General features: G+C 36.2%; 1 protein-coding gene and 1 long non-coding RNA gene across 7 annotated transcripts; both read left to right on the forward strand.

The window, feature by feature from the left end:
• Positions 1 to 6,417: 6,417 nt before the first annotated feature.
• On the forward strand, positions 6,418 to 9,487 carry LOC120071214 (uncharacterized). Of its 5 annotated transcripts, none has more exons than XR_016530096.1 (2): positions 6,418 to 7,743; positions 8,404 to 9,487. XR_016530096.1 is itself a non-coding variant. In XM_090314612.1 (2 exons), exons 1-2 carry the CDS (start codon positions 6,769 to 6,771, stop codon positions 8,445 to 8,447), a joined length of 465 nt encoding a protein of 154 aa, XP_090170738.1. In that variant the 5' UTR covers positions 6,701 to 6,768; the 3' UTR covers positions 8,448 to 9,487. The 5 variants fall into 5 exon arrangements, 2 of the variants coding, with proteins under 2 accessions (XP_090170738.1, XP_090170720.1); XR_016530105.1 differs by having other exon boundaries at positions 9,059 to 9,487; XR_005480184.2 differs by having other exon boundaries at positions 6,418 to 7,189; positions 7,354 to 9,487.
• A 6,929-nt stretch (positions 9,488 to 16,416) lies between these two features.
• Positions 16,417 to 18,690, forward strand: LOC120087908 (uncharacterized). Of its 2 annotated transcripts, XR_016530115.1 has the most exons (5): positions 16,417 to 16,881; positions 17,025 to 17,104; positions 17,184 to 17,277; positions 17,368 to 17,436; positions 18,457 to 18,690. It is a non-coding gene; the product is annotated as an uncharacterized LOC120087908 (long non-coding RNA). The 2 variants fall into 2 exon arrangements; XR_005484722.2 differs by lacking the exon at positions 18,457 to 18,690 and having other exon boundaries at positions 16,428 to 16,881; positions 17,368 to 17,924.
• Positions 18,691 to 19,430: the final 740 nt, after the last annotated feature.

Genomic DNA, 19,430 nt, shown 5'->3' on the forward strand with positions numbered 1-19,430 from the left:
GTTTGTATTTAATACACTAAAATAGAGACACCTTGAGTTCTAATTTTGAGGATTTATTAGAGGGAAGAAAAAAAACATATGTATTACCAAATTTGTAGCAACAAAGACCTTTTTTATGCATTAATTGCAGTTCAAATTAGTCTAGTTGTTGTGAATAGGTAAAAAGGTTCCTTATAATCGAAGAAGATATTATTCCTTTGTTAGTCTTTTTTGTATTTGGTCATTCATTGTTTTATTGAGTTTGGAGAGGAGATTTTGATTTTGTTTGGAGATTTTTTTTAATTGAAAATTAGGTGAATTTAATATCGAACATACACAAGTCAAGTGCAATGTCGTAACAATATAATCGACAAATAGATAGACAAAATAATAAATAAAAAATAGAGAGACACAGAGTTTGGTATCTCAATTCTATGTAATGTCACCTACTCTAAGAGATAGTGTGTTTGGTAGAAAGAAACTTTACTAATAAAAGAGTCAAGCAATTACAACGAAATATTATCTATTAGACTCCTTCCACAATGGCTCACTTAATTACAACTCACTCCCTACTTTCAACTTAGGCTCTTCCTATATAAGTTTGAGATCCCATCTCTTCCACTATAAAGTTTCTTCCAAGTTTTGTTTGAGATTTTTTCCAACAAACTCACTTAAGATTTCCTCTAAGTATAAGATCTCCTCATACATTTAGACTCTCCCTGAATATGTATAAGTTTCGAATTCACTCATAGTGATAAACAATTGATAAGCTCACAAGGAAGTTCACATATTTCTCTTTTCTCATAAAAACAACATGCACTCTCCTATCAAAAAGCTAACCCCAAAAGAGAACAAACCACCTAATATACATGATACGGTTTTGAGAATAACTTCAGAATGGAAAAAAACTTCTTCGCAAGAAATAAGAAATAAGGAAGTGTATAACAGTTTGCACAATATGGACAAGATCTTGACATCCATCAAGACAAGAGGTAAAACATTTTGTGTTAGTTTGAATTTTGTGATATATTGCTAAGAAAATTGATGTAAGAATTGGACCAATGTAACAAAAAAAAAAAAAAAAAAATCTAATTTTTATCTTTTTTTTTTTTTTTCATATTGGTTTCTTTCCCAACTTAAGATAACTTCAAAGAAATTGACTATTTGGATGTTGAAATTTCTTATTTACATTTGAGCATGCTCGGAAATGAGAGAGCTCCTTCTAATTATTTAAATAAAGAAGAGAGAGAAAAAAGACGAAAAATGGGAGAAATTTTAGAAATTGAGGAATGAAAGGAGGGATAAGAGATATTGAAGAAGTGGGAAAAAAAAACGAGAAATAGGGAAGCGTTATACCATAGATTGAAATGGAGATCAGGCATAGATAAATGATTTTTGTCCATATATACAATTGTAAGGATTTTTTTTTAATTATTATTATTATTTTATTTGATTGATTTTATTTTTTTCAAGGTTAAGAGTGAAACATTTGAAAGTTTAGAAGTTATTTTAAAATTGTGGTATTCACGGTCGTTTCAGCCAACGGTAAATAAGAGTATTTTTAATTTTTATTTCAAAAGTTCAAGAGTATTAATAAAACTTGTGAAAGTTCACAAGTACTTTAAAACAAAGCAATGTCAATTTCTATATAAAAAAAACTAATGGTAATTTACTTTTGAATTCTTTTTAGAGAATTCGGTGATATTATTGAAAGTTTAGAAGTACTTTTTAAACAAAGTATTTTATATAATTTAGTCATTATATAAAAAAATTTGAAGAAAATCTTAGAGTCATTTGGCAACTCTTCTTGCTTAGGGTTATGTTTTTTTGTTGTTGTTTTATTTTTTTTATCTCTTATAAATGTTAGATATTTGATAATTATTCTTGTTTTTCATTTTTTCACATTTTCGAAATATTTTTAAAATTGTGAGAAAAAATTCACGTTTGGAAACAACAAATATCAAGTTTTGTTTTTGTGTCTCGTTCTTTTAAAATTATTTTTTTCCATGTTAAGAAAGAGCATAAGAAATAACATTATTTTATTATTCTTAGACTAATATAATGGTTTGAAGAATAGTAATTGGCGTGACCTTCCTCTCTAAAGATAGAAGACTCGATCCACATATTACAATTGTTATACAAAAAAAATGCTTTAAAATATTTAAAATTAATATAAAATAAAAGATGTTTGAATATTTAACTTCAAATTTTAATCTTGTTATAGATATTTTACATGTTCAATTTAAAACTTTGGACAAAATACATTTAGTCTCCTAAGATTTTAGTTTGGAAAATGGTGTTGTCTAATGAGAAATCTTGCAAATTGTCGTACGATTTTTAAATTGGTTACAAAGTTGCATATATTGTTAATTTTCCAACCAATTAAAATTGCAAATGTCTCTCAATTAAAATTTAAGGTGTTTGTCTTACCAATATGAGTTGAATTTGTTGGGGTTGATACCTTAAATTCCGTAGGGTCCTGTAGTTTGTAATTATATTGCACAAACATATTATTTATTTAATAAAATATATGATGTTTTATTTCATTATGAGTTAATTAAAACCAATAAACTAACATCCAAAGTTATCTTATAGCTTAAACACGTATGTAGAGACATACAGGTGGATCATGTTTTAAGTGATAACCTAAATGATCTGTAGTAGATGGATAAAGCTAGATACCTTATCTTGGTGACACTACGAGTATGACCCGCTTTATAGATATTACAATTGTTGTAAAGTACTACAAATTATCTGATCCTGATCATTCATGTGGAAACATGTGAGCGAGGATGTTCTATACAAAGAAGTTTGTATAAGACTGGACCATGAAATGTTTAGTCTCATTATATAACGTTGTTCATAATAGAGACTTACATTTGACCAGAATGACCATAAGTAACATGACCTAAATTCTAAGTGAGTTGTAAACTCCTGCCTATGAAGGCGATCCTTTAATTTGTATGGGTGAGAGTAGCCAGATCGTCGACTCAATAAGCCTACCATTTTAGGGATTGGTCTGATTGGAGAGCTGAGAACACAATTACACAAGAAGGAATTTACTCCTTCCCTAACGTCGAGGTAAGTTGATAAATTGCTCCCTTAAGGGCTAATTTTAGGGCTTGAACAATGTGGCGCCATATCCTCTCCTGGCCTGAGAGGGGTTTCGTCATAGTTGGACTATGATTTATTATTCATTAGAGGGATTAGTGGTACTTAAGGAGTTAGATGTAACTACAAGGGTAAAACGGTAATTTTGATCCAACTGTTTTTACGAACAATTTGTGAAGGGTCATTGTACTGTTGATTGGTTATATTCAATGGACACAGAAATATATCTGTAGTGCGAAGAGTTCAACTGTAAGTCTTTAGTGGAGTGCTTGACAGTTAATGGATGATGGATGATTTAATTAAAGGAGTTTAATAATTATTCACGTACCAGTGGAGCTTCAAGCTATAGGTTCATGAGGTCTCCTCTGTAGCTCAATGGAAATTAATGAGAATCAATTTTTGAATTAATTTGAATTGTTCAAATTAATCAAGAGAATTAATTCTATGTGATATAATTAAGTTACTTTTTAATTATATATGATATAGTTACTATAACATATTTGGTACATTATAATATAAAATTTATTTGAGAGGAAACAAATATTTGAATGTGATTCAAATATTAATTATATGAATTTGATTCATATAATTAAATTTATTTTAAATGGGATTTATTTTAAATGTCATTAATGAGAGAATATAAACTATAGATTATATTGTATATGAAATAATATAGAAATTATAGGTTATATGTTATATTTGATATAACATATAGTTTAATGCATATATTATATGATAAGGTAGTTATCATATAAATTTATATGTTAAATGATTTATTGAATAAATTAATTATTCAATTTACTTAAAATCATTTTTTTGGAGGGAGTTACCCCATCTTTCTCTCCAGTACGTGTTAGTGAGATATCATCTCTTTTCTTATGAAGAGGATACAAAACTGTTCTGGGTTTTTCCTTTTCAATCATATCCTCTCATCCTTCTCAAATTCCCAACCAAAATAGCTAGATCCCATAACTCTTGGGTTCTCATCCTTAAAAATATAGAGGAAATTTTGTGGTGGTGTTCATCGATTTAAGGGATTCATTTGAAGAATCGTTCTTCAAAGGTATGAGTTCTGAAACCTATTTTTAATTTATATATTTCATTTTAAGCATGCTGTAAATTTCTAAATTAAATGCATATTTTTTTTTCTATTCATCTGTAAAAATTATGTGTTCTGTGAAATTGGAAAATTGGAACAATTTTGTGTTCCGCTCAAGGACTTTTCAAAGGGTTCCTTCATAATTGAGTTGGTATAATATACCAACTCAATATTTGGCCTACCAACTTTAAATTGTGGTGGAGTTGAGTTGGTATATTTTACCAACTCACCACAACTTTCTCTTATTCAATGTTTTTAATAACTCCATCCATCAACTACTGTCGGCGATTGTCACTGTCACACTCTGGGAACCAACTCCAGGCTTTGACAACCACCTTTGATGACAACTTTGATGACCAACTTTGAAAACTAATTTCGAGCTCCGAAAATCACCTTCGATGAGAACTTTGGTGACCTAACTCCGATAATCACCTTCACGTGGCCAACTCCCACGACCAATTTCAGGCTCTGACAAAAATCACCTTAGATGGTCTTCAATGACCACCTTCGAGCAAGCAATTCCACGACCAACTTTAAGGTTCGACAACCACCTCTGATGACAAACTCCAACAACCAACTCCAGTATCACCTTCATGCGACTAACTTTGGTCTCCAACAACCACCTCCAAATACAAACTCCATCGAAAACCATCTTTGATGATCAACTTTGACGACCACTTTCGCACGACCAACTTCAAGCTTCAAAAACTACCTTCGACGACAAACTCTGACAACCATGTATGACTACAAACTCCAGAAAAAATCATCTTTGACAACGACTTCCGACTATTATAAGACTGATGATTGTTAAAATATGTTGTAGGATTGTTGATGTAGGGATGTATGTCCTAAAGTCTCGTAGTTATATGTTATTTGAATCAATGGTTGATTATTTTATATGCAATAATTCATTAAAGAAAGATCCAATGTTATTTTATGTAACATAAACATGTATGCGGTAGACATATAAATGGATCATGTTCAAGTAGTAACCTAAATAGTCTATAGTATATAGATAAGGATGGGTACCTTATCCTGGTAACACTACTGATATGACCCACTTTGTAAATATTATAATTGTTGTAAACTGTTACAAATGATTTGATCCTGATCATTCATGTGGAGACATGTGAGTAGAGATATCCTATACAAAGAGATTATATAAGACCGGAGCATGAAATATTGAGTCTCTCTTTATAACACCGTTGCTAGAAGAGACTTACATTTCACCAGGATGAACATAAGTGACTTGACCTTAATCTTGAGTGAGTTGTGAACTCCTGCCTATGGTGGCAGTCCTTTGATTTGTATGGGTGAGAGTGGTCAGATTCGTCGGCTTAATATGCCTACCATTTTGGGGATTTATTTGAGTGGAAGCTGGAAACTCAACGACACAAGATGAAGTTCACTCCTTCCCTTTGTTAGGGCAAGTAGATGAATTGCTCCCTTAAAGGCTGATTCCAGGTCTTGAGCAATGAGGGGCCTCACCCTTTCATTGGTCAGAGAGGGATCTAGTTATAGTGAGACTATGACTAAGTTCATTAGAGGGATCAGTGATACTTAATGAGTTAGATGCAACAAGGGTAAAATGGTAATTTTGACCTAGTTATACTTACGAGCAATTTGTGAAGAGTTAATGCACTATTGATTGGTTATATCCAATGGACACAGAAATATATCTACAGTACGAAGAGTACAGTTAGGTCTTTAGTGAAGTGATCGACAGTTAAAATTTTTGATTAATTTGATTAAAGATTTTAATCAATTAATCTTGTATCGTTGGAGTTTCAATTTGTAGGTCTGTAAGATCCCCTTGTTAGCTCAGTGAGAAATAAAGAGAACCAAATTAATTTTGGTTTAATTTAAATCATTCAAATTAATTAAAGGGAATTAGTGGTATAAGATACAATTAATAGGGGAGTTAAGATACCTCCCTCAATATTTTTTCTCTCATGGGGAGTGAAAAGAGGAGAGGGTTATATATTGTAGAAGGGTTCTGCACAAAAAATTCTCTACTTCTTGATTTTCCTCTTTTCCTCTGTGAAAAACCTTCTCTCTCAAGAACAATCTTAATCCCTTTTACTGAAAGGAAGCCACGACCTTGTTCATGGTGTTCGGGTTCAAAAGAAGAAGTTTTGTTCATGATCGTGACCATCAAAGAGGAAGCGAGAAGATGAGATCTTCAAGGGTAAGTTTAATTTCTTCCCTTAAACCTTTATGTATTAAGTTTAATTTCTTTCCTTAAACCTTTATGTATTCGTAGAAGCATGCTTAAGGGTGGATGTTTATCCTATAAGTTTTCGTTATTGTAACACCTAACATTTTTTTTATTAATGTAATTTCAGTAATTTTTATTATTTGAGGGTATTTTTGGAATTTTGGACTTCAAGTGTAATTGTGGGAAATTAATGGATTTGACGTTGAAATTATTCAATTTGGAAATTAGTGGTAGGAATTAATTTCATTTTTGGGAAAGAAAGTTAATAAAATAAAGTGGAATATGGAAAAGAATAAAATAAAGTTTATTTTATTTTCTTTTTAGTTTATTTTTTTTATTATTATTATTTATAAAAAAACAAATGTTCCCTTCTCCTTTTTCATCACGCCGCGCGCCCCCCTCCCTCGAAATTTTCCGTCCCGCCGCCTTCAGCCCATCGCTCAGCCGCTCGTTCAGACTGCCGCCGCCCAAATCCAGTAGCCAATCTCCATCGCTACTCGCCGCCGATCTCGACCATCCGGTCAGCCGCCTCAATCTCCTCCGCCGCTTGTCCAGACCGTCGTCGGTCCGAGCTTGCCGCTCCGTCCAGCCTCGCGCCGCTCTGACCACGCTCGTCTGCGTTGCCTCATCCGCACCGTCGCGTCTACGACGCTTTCTCCGGACGAAGCCGCCGCTCTTCCAGATCCACCGCCACTTCTCCGTCCAGCCAGCCGTCGGTCCGATCTCTGTTGCACGCCGCCCAGCACCTGCTGCCGCCGTGGTTGCCGTCGGATCTGCTTTGGGTAAGTTTCCCGTCGTTGGTTTTTGTCGGACTTTTGGATTTAGGGTAAGATCCATTTTCTTTGTTGGTTGGGTTTCTTGAAGAATTTTGGGAATGCCCACTAATTTTTGGCTTGGTTTTGTCATTATCCATTGCACTTAAGTCTTACGTCGAGTTTCTTTGGAGGGATTTGCACTGTTGTCCGTTCGGCTCGAGGCAAGATTGGACTAGAAATTTTTATGAGGTTTGTGGTTCTCGTTGTTGGTTTTTGGGCACCCACTCATTATTGGAGTAAATATTGGCTCAACTCACGTATTTTGAAGGTTCCAAGTCCCCGTCCGTTGGAATTAAAATATGATTAAGGGGAGATTTTGAAGTTGAAATCTTGAAAATGTTTGTAGATCAAACTTCGTTTGGGTAAGTTAATTGGTGATCGATGGAATAAATCTTGTATGCTTTCGTTTTGGCTCCCAGGATTAAAAATTGAGTGTTTGTGTTTTGTGCTACGGGAATTAATTCAGGATTTATTTTGATAGAGACTATTTGCTTGAATTAATTTTGGACTTTCGATTCGAGGTAAGTAATCTTACTATTGGAATTGCACACGGCCCATACACTAGATATATGCCAGCATGATAGATGAATATTATGACAGAACGATAGCATGATAGATGGATAGTATAGTACTTGATATATGTTCTTGTATGAGAAGCTAAAAGATTTATTTGTGCACGTAGATACTTGCATGCTAGTAATAGATGATACTTGATTCACTGAGATTGTATTTGATATGAGGATATTGAGACATATATGCATGTTGTATAGCCATGATGTAGAGGTGGATACGTCTATTATAAAACCATATTGTGATAATTGTGATGTTGAGACTGTGATAATGTCTTTACTGATTAGTTAGATGCCAACTAGATATTGTGTTTGGATTCACCAGGTATTGTGTTTCCTTCGGGATGCACTAGATATTGTGTTTCCTTCGGGATTCACTAGATATTGTGTTTCTTTCGAGATTCACCAGGGATTATGTTTCCTTTGGGATTCACTAGGGATTGTGTTTCCTTCGGGATTCACCAGGGGTAATGGTAGGACATGTGTCCCATGAGGACTAGAGTAGTTTTTATGTTTCATCAAAAGTAGGCATCTAGAGGACATAGATGCCTAGCCTGACCCCAGTAGTGGGGTTACTTACTGAGTATTTTATACTCATCCATGTTGTTTCAGGTAAAGGTAGAGACATACCGATGATTGACAAACGAAATTCGTGATCGAGCCACTAGGACCAGTTTTATGCTTCAACTCATGATATTTAGATTTCTTTCCATGTTTTTTTCAACTTTCAGTTTTGCTGTTTGAAACTTATTATTAAGAATTGTTTTCAAACTTATTATTGTCATTTATGATTTATGGGTATCCTATTATTTGTTTTAATATTTGAATTTAATGAAGGATTTTTGAACTTACCTTATTTATTTTTGAATTTAAAAAAGGATGTTGTTTTAAGTTCCATGCATGCATGTATTTAGTAACGGCCTAACTTAAGTCCTAGGGGGTCGGATCGTTACAATTATTCCTCTGTTTAATTAAGTTCTATAAAATGATTTCAAAGACAAGTGATCATTTGCTTCCGCTGTGCAGAAAATCAATTATCTTCAATTAGTATCAGAGTCATATCATCTTTGAATTTTGTTTTCTGACTTAATTTTAGGGTTTTGGTGGGTTTTAACACTGCATTGTGAATGTATGATGGTTTGCACATGAATGTTTCAAAATTGACTAGATTATCTGCTTTAAAGTTTAAAGTTGTAATTGCCTGGTGTTTTAGGCGTTTAAATTTTGCTATCGAGTCTGTAATTTTGTTAGTGTCGCTGGTGATCAGGTTCTTGCTTCAATTTGGAGAAATCTGGAGCAAGAACAGAGCAAATCAGATTAAAGGGCGAAATAGAGTAAGTCTTCTGCCTTAGAGCGTAGGGTTGGAGCGTACCACACTCGCCTTATGCTGCAAGGCAGAAAATCCAGCATTGCTACACTTCAGCCGCTGTGTTGCAACACTGCGCGGAGTGTCACGATGCTTTGACAACACCAAGACCAACGTCGCAACACCTCGTTGCAATGTTGCGACGCTCCGAGTTTCTTTTGTGTGTGCATTAGACTAGTTGAGATCGTGGGTTCGAGCTGGTGCAGCGATTCTGAAGTAGTTTTTTAGTTTATTTTCAGTTTTATATAATTAATTTGTAATCAATTAATTATTTATTTGTTTTTTGTTTAATTAAGTTAATATAAATTAATTAATTTCTTAGGATGCCAATTTTGGTCTATTGTTGCTTATTTATATCATTATATATGTGATGTATGAATTATTATTTATATAGCATCTTGTATGCCATATATATTAAAATCCCATCATAGGATAAACATAAAATCATGCATCAATTTTAATATAAAAGTTATATTACATAGTTGCATGATTTAGTTAAGCATGCTTATGTATCATGTTTAATATAATAACTATATTTTATGATTGCATGTATAATAACATGCCCATGTATCATATTTTGATATAAGAGTTATATTGTATGATGTATATTATAAGTGTTATATTATGTGGTGGATGTGTTGTATATTTTCATTATTGGATAATGTAAGTGTTATATTATTAATTATATAATAAAATGGAAATGCATGAAGCATAACATTACCTTAGAAATATAATTGTTATATTTTTATGTATGTCATTAAATACATAGCTTAGGTTTTAATTGTTTCATTAATCTTTATAAGTGTTATAAGTATAATGAAATTAGAACTAAAATTTATAATCAAGAATTTGGTTAAAATTAATTTTAAATGGTTTAAAATTGATTTCACCTAGACCTATGTTAGCATATTTCTAATGTGATAAGAAATATGTTAATATTTTATTTTCTTTTTAATAAAATTAAAATGAAAATAATAAAAGATCAAATTTATAACATAATTGTCTATAAGGACCTTTATCTAAGGAATGTTCTGTCTAAGGCTAGGGTATTTAAGTTGACGATAATGAAATACCCCTTCTTGGGAACTGAAGGTGAATTAGAAAATAATGTTATAATCATGCAATAAGTAATTAGGTTTATTAAAATATTTAATAAACATGAACAATATATTGTTAAACTATCTAATATAGGAGTTAAACTCCTTAAATAGTTCACACTGTGAGATATATGCTCGATCTGGAGACACCTTTGCTCGTGTCCCCCTACGGATGGTGTTTGCATAGGTTAATACCAAGGTGAATGAGGAGAGTGTTTTTAGTAAATGAGAAAGGGAAGTGTGTCAACACATCCCACGATCTCCTTCATTGGTTTACAGGATTTCTTTCCAAGTGGAATTCGTGATCGAGCCACTGGGACCAGTTTTATTCTTCCGCTCATGATATTTAGATTTCTTTCCATGTTTTTTTCAACTTTCAGCTTTGCTGTTTGAAACTTACTATTAAGAATTATTTTTAGACTTATTATTATCATTTATGATTTATGGATACCCTATTATTTGTTTTAATATTTGAATTTAATGAAGGACTTTTGAACTTACCTTATTTATTTAGCATTTATTTCACCATAAAAGGGTGTCATTTTAAGTTTCATGTATGCATGTATTTAGAACAACCTAAGTTAAGTCCTAGGGGGTCGGGTCGTTACAATTGGTATTAGAGCCCATGTTTTGGGTTCTGTAGACTTGCTACGTAAGTTTAGGTAGTCCATGTGGCCCAGTAACGGATTCCTCGTCATCGCCAGGTATGTCGTACTAATGAAAGTTTTCAGTGCATATATGAGATTAGTGATGTAATGTTTTAATAGCATAATTTCTGAGAAAGACCAGAGGTAGATAGCTTATTTATGAGTTCATAACAGGACATGACACCTAAACCTAGAACAAGAAATACTGTTAAAGAAGGGGTGTAGAAAGAGGGAGCTAAGAGTAGCCAGATTGTCTCGACAGCTCCAAATCCACCTTTGACCCAAGTCGATGAGAAGGCAATGGAAGCCAGAATCAGTGAAGCTGTTGCATCCTCCCTAATGAAAAAACTACAGGAACTGATCGTAACACGATGGCAGGACAGATTGCCTAGAACCAGCCTCAGGAGGAACCCGTACCACCGAGCAGTTACAACAGACTCGACCGCAAAATAAAGACATGCAGGGCCAGTCTCTTGAGCTAAACATCTAAGGGATTTTAGGAAGTTTTACCCTCGCTCATTTGATGAATTGTTGGGGGACCCCACCAAAGCAGAGATGTGGTTGTCATCTATCGAGACGATTTTCCATTTTATGAGGTGCCCGGAAGAGCACAAGCTCCAATGTGCAGTTTTCGTGTTGACTGGCAACGCAGAAATCTGGTGGCGTTCAGTAGAGAAAATGATTGATACTGGTGGGGAACTTGTAACCTGGGAGCAGTTTAAGGAGCATTTCTAGGAGAAGTATTTTTCAGCCAACACCCGGTACAACAAACAGGCAGAATTCTTGAACTTGAGATAGGGAGTTATGTTGATGGAGGAGTATGAGAAAGAATTTGATAAGTTTTCCCACTTTGTTCCTAAACTAGTAACCACCAAGGCAACAAGGACAGAGAGTTTCATCCAGGGTTTGAGGAGTGGACTGCGAGGTATGGTACATGCCTTGGACTTCAAGACTTATGTTGCGGCACTGCGGGCCGCCATGAGGATTGATGCTGACTTCTAGGCGGGAGAAGAGTACAGGAGGTCGCTCGAGGTTGGGACCTCTATAGGTTAGAAAAGAAAGGCTGAGCCCAGGGCTCCTGAGCATCAACTGAGGAACCAAAACACAGTGAATGCTCCATGTCAGTGGGGACATCAGGGCTCCCAAGTTGTGACTATCAAGGAGGATAGGCCGATATGTACTACTTATGGTAGGCGACACTGGGGATGTTGCCTAGGCGACTCTGGAGTCTGTTTTTGATGTGGCCAGAAGGTGCATATATAAGAGAAATGCCCAAGGAGGAACGCGCCTGAACTCAGAGGCCAGCATGTAAGCTCATTTCAGGGAGGCTCGAGTCGTCAGTAGCAGCAGGGTAGGGTGTTTTCTACCACTCGACGTGAGATCGAGAAGTTAGGAACAGTGGTGACAGGTATGCTTCCCATTTTGGGGCACCATGCTTTAGTTTTGTTTGACTCTGACTCTTCGCACTCGTTTATATCTTCCATATTTGTAAGGCATGCCATTTAGTCAAAACCTTTGCCCTTTGCACTGTCTATTTCAACTCCATTAGGAAAGATCATATTAGCTACAAAAAAAATAAAAGCATGCCAGGTAGAGACAGCAAATCACGCATTAGATGTGACCTTGATAATTTTAGATATGTGTGATTTTGATGTGATATTGGGCATGGATTGGTTTGCTGCTAATCATGCCAGCATAGATTGCTCCCGTAAGGAGGTCATCTTTAACCCCCCTACAGAAGCCAGTTTTAAGTTTAAAGGGATTGGGACCGTGGTCATACCCAAAGTGATTTCAGCATTAAAGGCCAGTAGACTGTTTGACCAAGGAGCCTGGGGCTTTATGGCCAGTATGGTTGACACTAGAAAGGCTGAAGTCACCTTGACTTCAGAGCCAATAGTGATAGATTTTCTAGATGTTTTTCCAGAGGATCTTCCTGGACTGCTGATAACGGGCATAAATGCACGTATTACAGCGCAAAGTTATAAAACAATGATGGATTGCGGCGGTAAAAATATATAATATTGCGTCCAAAAGCATTAAGTTCACAACATTGCGATCACATGCATCCATCGCATTAAAACAGTTAACTTATGTATTTTATGCAGGAAAATGCGTTGATGTAAGGCGAAAATGCGATCCGAAGAAATTAACGTCCGAGCGCATTAAGAGATTGCGACCGCAAGGCTATGAGATCATTTGCGCTCGCGAAAATCTGCTCAAGAAGGTGGCCGCATAGAGCCTGCGCATTAAGGTGGGCGCATCTAAAATTACCATCGCATTCTGTTTCCCTAGTCCTTGTGTTCGACCCTAGGATTACCAGGTAACTCAGTAGGATTTATGCTTGGATCTTGCTGAGAAAACTTGCATGCACAACGCATCTTCCACCATCATATTCTTTACCATTATTTCATCGCATAAATCAATGCATCAATTGCCCCCGCAGCGGGAGATAGATTTCGCTATTGAGTTGAAGTTAGGCACAACCCTTATTTCGAAGGCTCCATACAGGATGGCACCAGCAGAGTTGAGGGAACTGAAGGTCCAATTGCAGGAGTTGTTGGACAAGGGTGTCATATGCCCTAGCGTGTCACCATGGGGTGCACCTGTTTTGTTTGTGAAAAAGATTGATGGATCGTTACGTCTGTGCATTGATTACAGAGAGCTGAACAAGGTGACCGTCAACCCCTCCCCAGGATTGATGACTTGTTCGACCAGTTGCAGAGAGCTACGGTGTTCTCAAAGATTGATCTCTGGTCAGGATACCATCAGTTGAGAATAAAGGACAGTGACATACCCAAGACAACTTTTCGTTCGAGGTATAGCATTATGAGTTCATAGTGATGTTGTCCGGTCTAACGAATGCCCCAACAGTGTTCATGGATTTGATGAATAAGGTTCAAGGAATTCCTTGACACCTTTGTGCTTGTTTTTATTGATGACATCTTGGTTTATTCCAAGATAGAGGCCAAACACGAGGAGCATTTGCGGAAAGTTTTGGAGATGTTGAGGGCCAATAATTTGTATGCTAAGTTTTCTAAATGTGAGTTTTGGTTGAGGCAGACGTCCTTCCTAGGGTATGTAGTATCGAAGGAAGGTGTCTCTGTGATCCTACAAGATTGAGGCAGTTACGAGTTGGGCTCGTCCAACCATAGTTAATGAGGTGCACAGTTTCCTAGGGTTAGCCGGCTACTATAGATGATTTGTAAAGGACTTCTCTCGCATAGGTGCCCCATTGACTCAGTTGACCCGGAAGGGAGCCCCTTTCGTTTGGAATGAGGCTTGTAAGAAGAGGTTGGTTTCAACCCTAGTTCTTATAGTACCAGATGGATCAGGTGGTTTTGTCATTTACAGTGACGCGTCCAAGAAGGGGTTGGGATGCATACTAATGCATCAAGGCAGAGTAGTTGCTTACGCTTCACCTCAGTTAAAGAAACATGAATAGAATTCTCCCACATATGACTTGGAATTAGCATCAGTGGTTTTCGCTCTCAAGATTTGGAGGCACTACTTATATGGAGAGAGGATACAGATCTTCACCGACCACAAGAGTTCAAAGTACTTTTTCACTCAGAAGGAGTTGAACATGAGGCAAAGAAGGTGGTTAGAGCTGGTGAAGGATTATGATTGTGAAATTTTGTACCACCCAGGAAAGGCAAATGTAGTGGCAGATGCCCTAAGTAGAAAGGTGGCTCATTCAGCAGCCCTCATAGATAGACTCATTTGTGCAAGGAACTAGAGTGGCCAGAAATTGCAGTGGCAGTGGGGAAGGTCACGACACAGTTAGCGCAATTGTCAGTGCGACCGAGTCTAATGCAGAGAATTATTGATGCGCAGCGTTGTGACCTTTATCTAGAGAAGAGAGTTCGTAGGGTAGAGTCAGGCCAGGATGGCGAATTCTCGGTATCAGCGGGAGGTGGTCTCCTCTATCAGAGACGTTTATGCGTGCCAACAGATAATGATATTAAGAATGAGTTGTTGTCAGAGCTCACAGTTTCTTATTTTCGATTCATTCTGGCAGCACCAAGATGTATCAAGACTTGAAACATTATTACTGGTGGAATGATATGAAAAGAGAGATTGTAGAGTTCGTCAGTAAGTGCTTGGTGTGCCAGCAGGTGAAAGCCATGAGGCAGAAGCCAACAAGCTTGTTACAACCATTGAGTGTGCCAGAATGGAAGTGAGAGCATGTGTCTATGGACTTCATCGTGGTGTTGCCATGAACAGTCAAAGGTTTCACAGTAATTTGAGTTGTGGTAGACAAACTTACAAAATTAGCACATTTCATACTTGGAAAGTCCACCTTTTTGGTAAATAAGTGGGCACAATTATATATGAAGGAGGTGGTGAGATTGCATGAAGTGCCTGTGTCCATCGTGTTAAACAGAGACCCTCGTTTCACATCTAACTTCTGGAAGAGTCTTCAGGTAGCTTTGGGGACCCGGTGGATTTCAATATAAATTTCACCCATAGACTGATGGACAGACAAAATGATTGAATCGGATATTGGAAGACATGTTGCGTGCTTGTGCTATAGAGTTTTCAGGACGCTAGGATGCTCACGTGCATTTGATGGAGTTTGCTTATAATAACAACTACCAGTCCACTATTGGGTTGTCACCATTTGAGGCCCTTTGTGGAAAGAGTTGCAGGTCTCTTGTGTGTTGGGATGAGGTAGGACAGAGAAAATTGCTAGGACCTGAACTAGTGCAGACCATGAATGAGGCAATACAGAAGATCAGGGCTCATATGCAAACAGCTCAGAGCAGACAGAAGAGCTATGCCGATGTGAGACGTAAGGACCTGGAATTTGAGGTTGATGTTAAAGTGTTCTTAAAGGTGGCACCCATGAAAGGTATTTTGAGATTTGGTAGGAAAGGGAAGTTGAGTCCGAGATTCATTAGACCTTTCGAAGTCTTGGAACGAGTTGCATTGTAGCTTACCGTTTGGGATTGCCTCCAGCACTGTCTTCAGTTCATAATGTCTTCCATGTTTCGATGCTGAGGAAGTATATGATAGACCCGTCCCATGTAGTTGACTTTGAGCCCTTGCAGTTGAATGACAACTTGGGCTACGAAGAAAAACCAATAGAGATCCTCGCGAGAGGTAAAGACATTGCATCGTAGGGAAATTCCATTTGTGAAATTCCTGTGGCATAATCACCAGTTCAAGGAGGCTACCTGGGAGCGAGAGGATGAGATGAAGGCCCAGTACTCAAAGCTTTTTCAGGAATGAACTTTCGAGGATGAAAGTTCTTTGAGGAGGGAACAATGTAACACCCCACATTTTTTTTATTAATGTAATTTCAGTAATTTTTATTATTTGAAGGCATTTTTGAAAATTTGGACTTCAAGTGTAATTGTGAGAAATTAATGGATTTGATGTTGAAATTATTCAATTTGAAAATTAATGGCAGGAATTAATTTCATTTTTGGAAAAGAAAGGAAGTTCATAAAATAAAGTGGAATAAATAAAAGAATAAAATAAAGTTTATTTTATTCCCTTTTTAGTTATTATTATTATTATCTTTTTATATATAAAAAAAATGTTCCCTTCTCCTTCTTCATCACGACGTGCGCCCCCCTCCCTCGAAATTTTCCTTCTCGTTGCCTTCAACCCATCGCCCAGTCACTTGATCTCCTCAGCCGCTCGTCCAGACCGCCGCCGCCCGAGCCTAGTAGCCGATCTCCACTGCTACTCGCCGTCGATCTCGACCAGCCATCCAATCGCCTCGATCTTTTTTGTCGCTCGTCCAGACCGCCGTTGATCCGAGCTTGCCGCTCCACCCAGCCTCACGCTGTCCCAACCACGCTCGTCTGCGCTGCCTTATCTACACCGTCGCGTCTGCGGCGCTTTCTTCGGATGAAGCCGCCGCTCTTCTAGATCCACCACCACTTCTCCGTCCAGCCAGCCGTCGGTCCGAACTCTATCGTGCGCCATCCAGCCCCTACAGCTGCCGTGGTTGCCGTCGAATCTGCTTTGGGTAAGTTTTCCGTCGTTGGGTTTTGTCGAACTTTTGGATTTGGGGTAAGATCTATTTTCTTTGTGGGTTGGGTTTCTTGAAGAATATTTTGGGAATGCCCACTAATTTTTGGTTTGGTTTTATCATTACCCATTGCATTTAAGTCTTAGGTCAAAGTTTTGAGAGGGATTTGCACTGCTGTCCGTCCAGCTCGAGGCAAGATTGGACAAGAAATTTTTATAAGGTTTGTGGTTCTCGTTGTTGGTTTCTGGGCACCCACTAGTTATTGGAGTAAATGTTGGCTTAACTCTCGTATTTTGAAGGTTCTAAGTCATCGTCTATTGGAATTAAAATATGATTAAGGGAAGATTTTGAAGTTGAAATCTTGGAAGTGTTTGTTGATCAAGCTTTGTTTGGGTAAGTTAATTGGTGATCGTTGGAATAAATCTTGTATGCTTTCGTTTTGGCTCCAAGGATTAAAAATTGAGTGTTTGTGTTTTGTGCTAGGGGAATTAATTCAGGATTTATTTTGATAACGACTATTTGCTTGGATTAATTTTGGACTTTCGATTCGAGGTAAGTAATCTTACTATTGGAACTGCCCACGGGCCATACACTAGATATATACCAGCATGATAGATGAATATTATGACAGAACAATAGCTTGATAGATGGATATTATAGTAGACTCGATATATGTTCTTGTATGAGAAGCTAAAAGATTTATTTGTGCACGTAGATACTTGCATACTAGTAATTGATGATACTTGATTCACTGATATTGTATTTGAATATTGAGGCATATATGCATGTTGTATAGCCATGATGTGGAGGTGTATACGTATGTTATAAAACCATATTGTGATAATTGTGATTTTGAGACTGTGATAGTGTCTTTACTGATTAGTTAGATGCCAACCAGATATTGTGTTTCCTTCGGGATTCACCAGATATTGTGTTTTCTTCGGGATTCACTAGGGGTTGTGTTTCCTTCGGGATTCACCAGGGGTTGTGTGTCCTTCGAGATTCACCAGGGGTTGTGTGTCCTTCGAGATTCACCAGGGGTTGTGTGTCCTTCGAGATTCACCAGGGGTTGTGTGTCCTTCGAGATTCACCCAGGTTGTGTTTCCTTCAGGATTCACCCAGGTTGTGTTTCCTTTCGGATTCACTAGGGGTTGTGTTTCCTTTGGGATTCACGAGGGGTAGTGGGCATACTTAACTATAGTAGGATAGAAATCAATTTTTCATGTAAGTATGTGTCCCATGAGGACTAGAGCAGTTTTTATGTTTCACCAAAGGTAGGTATCTAGAGGACATAGATACCTAACCCGACCCCAGTAGTGGGGTTACTTACTTAGTATTTTATACTTATCCTTTCTCATGCTTTTATTTCAAGTAAAGGTAGAGACACACCAACAATTGACAAGCGAAATTTGTGATCGAGCCACTGAGACCAGTTTTAGTTTTATGCTTTTGCTCATGATATTTAGATTTCTTTCCATGTTTTTTTTTCAACTTTCAGTTTTGTTGTTTGAAACTTACTATTAAGAATTGTTTTCAGACTTATTATTATCATTTATGATTTATGTGCATTAGACTAGTTGAGATCGTGGGTTCGAGCTGGTGCAGCGATTCTGAAGCAGCTTTTTACTTTATTTTCAGTTTTATATAATTAATTTGTAATCAGTTAATTATTTATTTGTTTTTTGTTTAATTAAGTTAATATAAATGTTATATAATTTAATTAATTTCTTAGGATGCCAATTTTGGTCTATTGTTACTTATTTATATCATTATATATGTGATGTATGAATTATTATTTATGTAGAATCTTGTATGCCATATATATTAAAATCCCACCATAGGATAAACATAAAATCATGCATCAATTTTAATATAAGAGTTATATTACATAGTTGCATGATTTAGTTAAGCATGCTTATGTATCATGTTTAATATAAGAACTATATTTTATGATTGCATGCATAATAACATGCCCATGCATGATTTTTTGATATAAGAGTTATATTGTATGATGTATATTATAAGTGTTATATTATGTGGTGGATGTGTTGTATATTTTCATTATTGGATAATGTAAGTGTTATATTATTAATTATATAATAAAAATGGAAATGCATGAAGCATGACATTACCTTAGAAATATAATTGTTATATTTTTATGTATGTCATTAAATACATAGCTTAGGTTTTAATTGTTTCATTAATCTTTATAAGTGTTATAAGTTTAATGAAATTAGAACTAAAATTTATAATCAAGAGTTTCATGCAAACATAGGTTAAAATTAATTTTAAATAGTTTAAAATTGATTTCACCTAGACCTATGTTAGCATATTTCTAATGTGATAAGAAATATGTTAATATTTTATTTTCTTTTTAATAGGATTAAAATGAAAATAATAAAAGATCAAATTTATAACATAATTGTCTATAAGGGACCTTTATCTAAGGAATTTATAACGAAATACCCCTACTTGGGAACTGAAAGTGAATTAGAAAATAATGTTATAAGCATGCAATAAATAATTAGGTTTATTAAAGTGTTTAA

The sequence above is a fragment of the Benincasa hispida genome, chromosome 1 (assembly GCF_027475165.1).
Source record: "Benincasa hispida cultivar pf3 chromosome 1, pf3_genome.v1.1, whole genome shotgun sequence".
NCBI lineage: Eukaryota > Viridiplantae > Streptophyta > Magnoliopsida > Cucurbitales > Cucurbitaceae > Benincasa > Benincasa hispida.

Excerpts from the sequence above, each read along its gene's own strand:
- LOC120071214 (XM_090314594.1), top strand. The coding sequence starts at position 6,769 with ATGTTCCCTTCTCCTTTTTCATCACGCCGCGCGCCCCCCTCCCTCGAA. Across the intron at positions 7,190-9,058 it reads TGCCGTCGGATCTGCTTTGG|GTTCTTGCTTCAATTTGGAG; the intron begins GTAAGTTTCCCG and ends GCTGGTGATCAG.